Below are 558 nucleotides of genomic sequence, written 5' to 3' on the forward strand. Positions count from 1 at the left end.
TTTTAGTGAATCTGAGTATTAAGGTCAAATGTAAGCTTGAGAAATCAAATTTATAAAAATCGACAGAGGAGTTTCTCATGGGTAACACGGGAAATTAAAATCCAAATTTTGAACGCTTGGGTCCTACCGGGGCATACTGGTCTTTGTACAAAACATAGTCAGTAAAAGTTTCTCTTGCCATACAGGATTTCCCAAGGAGGTGCAGAGATACCTGAAAGTGTTCAAGGAGGAAACTGTTTGAGAGAAGGCTTGAACCTTCTCTGAGAATTTCTTGTTTGAAGTTTTGAGACGTCTGCCCTGATTTTTGTGCACATTCTTCTCGAATAGCTCGTAAAACAACGTGGTAAGGCAAATTTTGCCACGTGTAATTCAACGAAATCCACACCTCCCCCGATTTTGATTGAGGTTGGCGTTCCCTTCACTCCTTGTTTTGGATAAAATGTGGTTCCCGGGGTCGGGGGGCGCCGGGGATGGGGATCCCGGCGGTGGCGGTACCGGGAGTGCCGGGGATGGGGATCCCGAGGGTGACGGTGTCAGGGATGGAGTGCCGGGGATGGG

The 558-nt window shown here is 47.3% G+C and overlaps 1 protein-coding gene across 1 annotated transcript in view; it reads left to right on the forward strand.

The window, feature by feature from the left end:
* Positions 1-439: 439 nt before the first annotated feature.
* Positions 440-558, forward strand: part of GPATCH1 (G-patch domain containing 1) — a 14,597-nt gene continuing 14,478 nt past the window's right edge. The window contains exon 1 of the mRNA XM_029965564.1: positions 440-491. Coding sequence (XP_029821424.1) covers positions 440-491 — 52 coding nt within the window. The remainder of the gene's footprint in view (positions 492-558) is intronic.

Source organism: Manacus vitellinus, unplaced genomic scaffold (genome assembly GCF_001715985.3).
Source record: "Manacus vitellinus isolate BGI_N305 unplaced genomic scaffold, ASM171598v3 scaffold_10_pilon, whole genome shotgun sequence".
Lineage (NCBI taxonomy): Eukaryota > Metazoa > Chordata > Aves > Passeriformes > Pipridae > Manacus > Manacus vitellinus.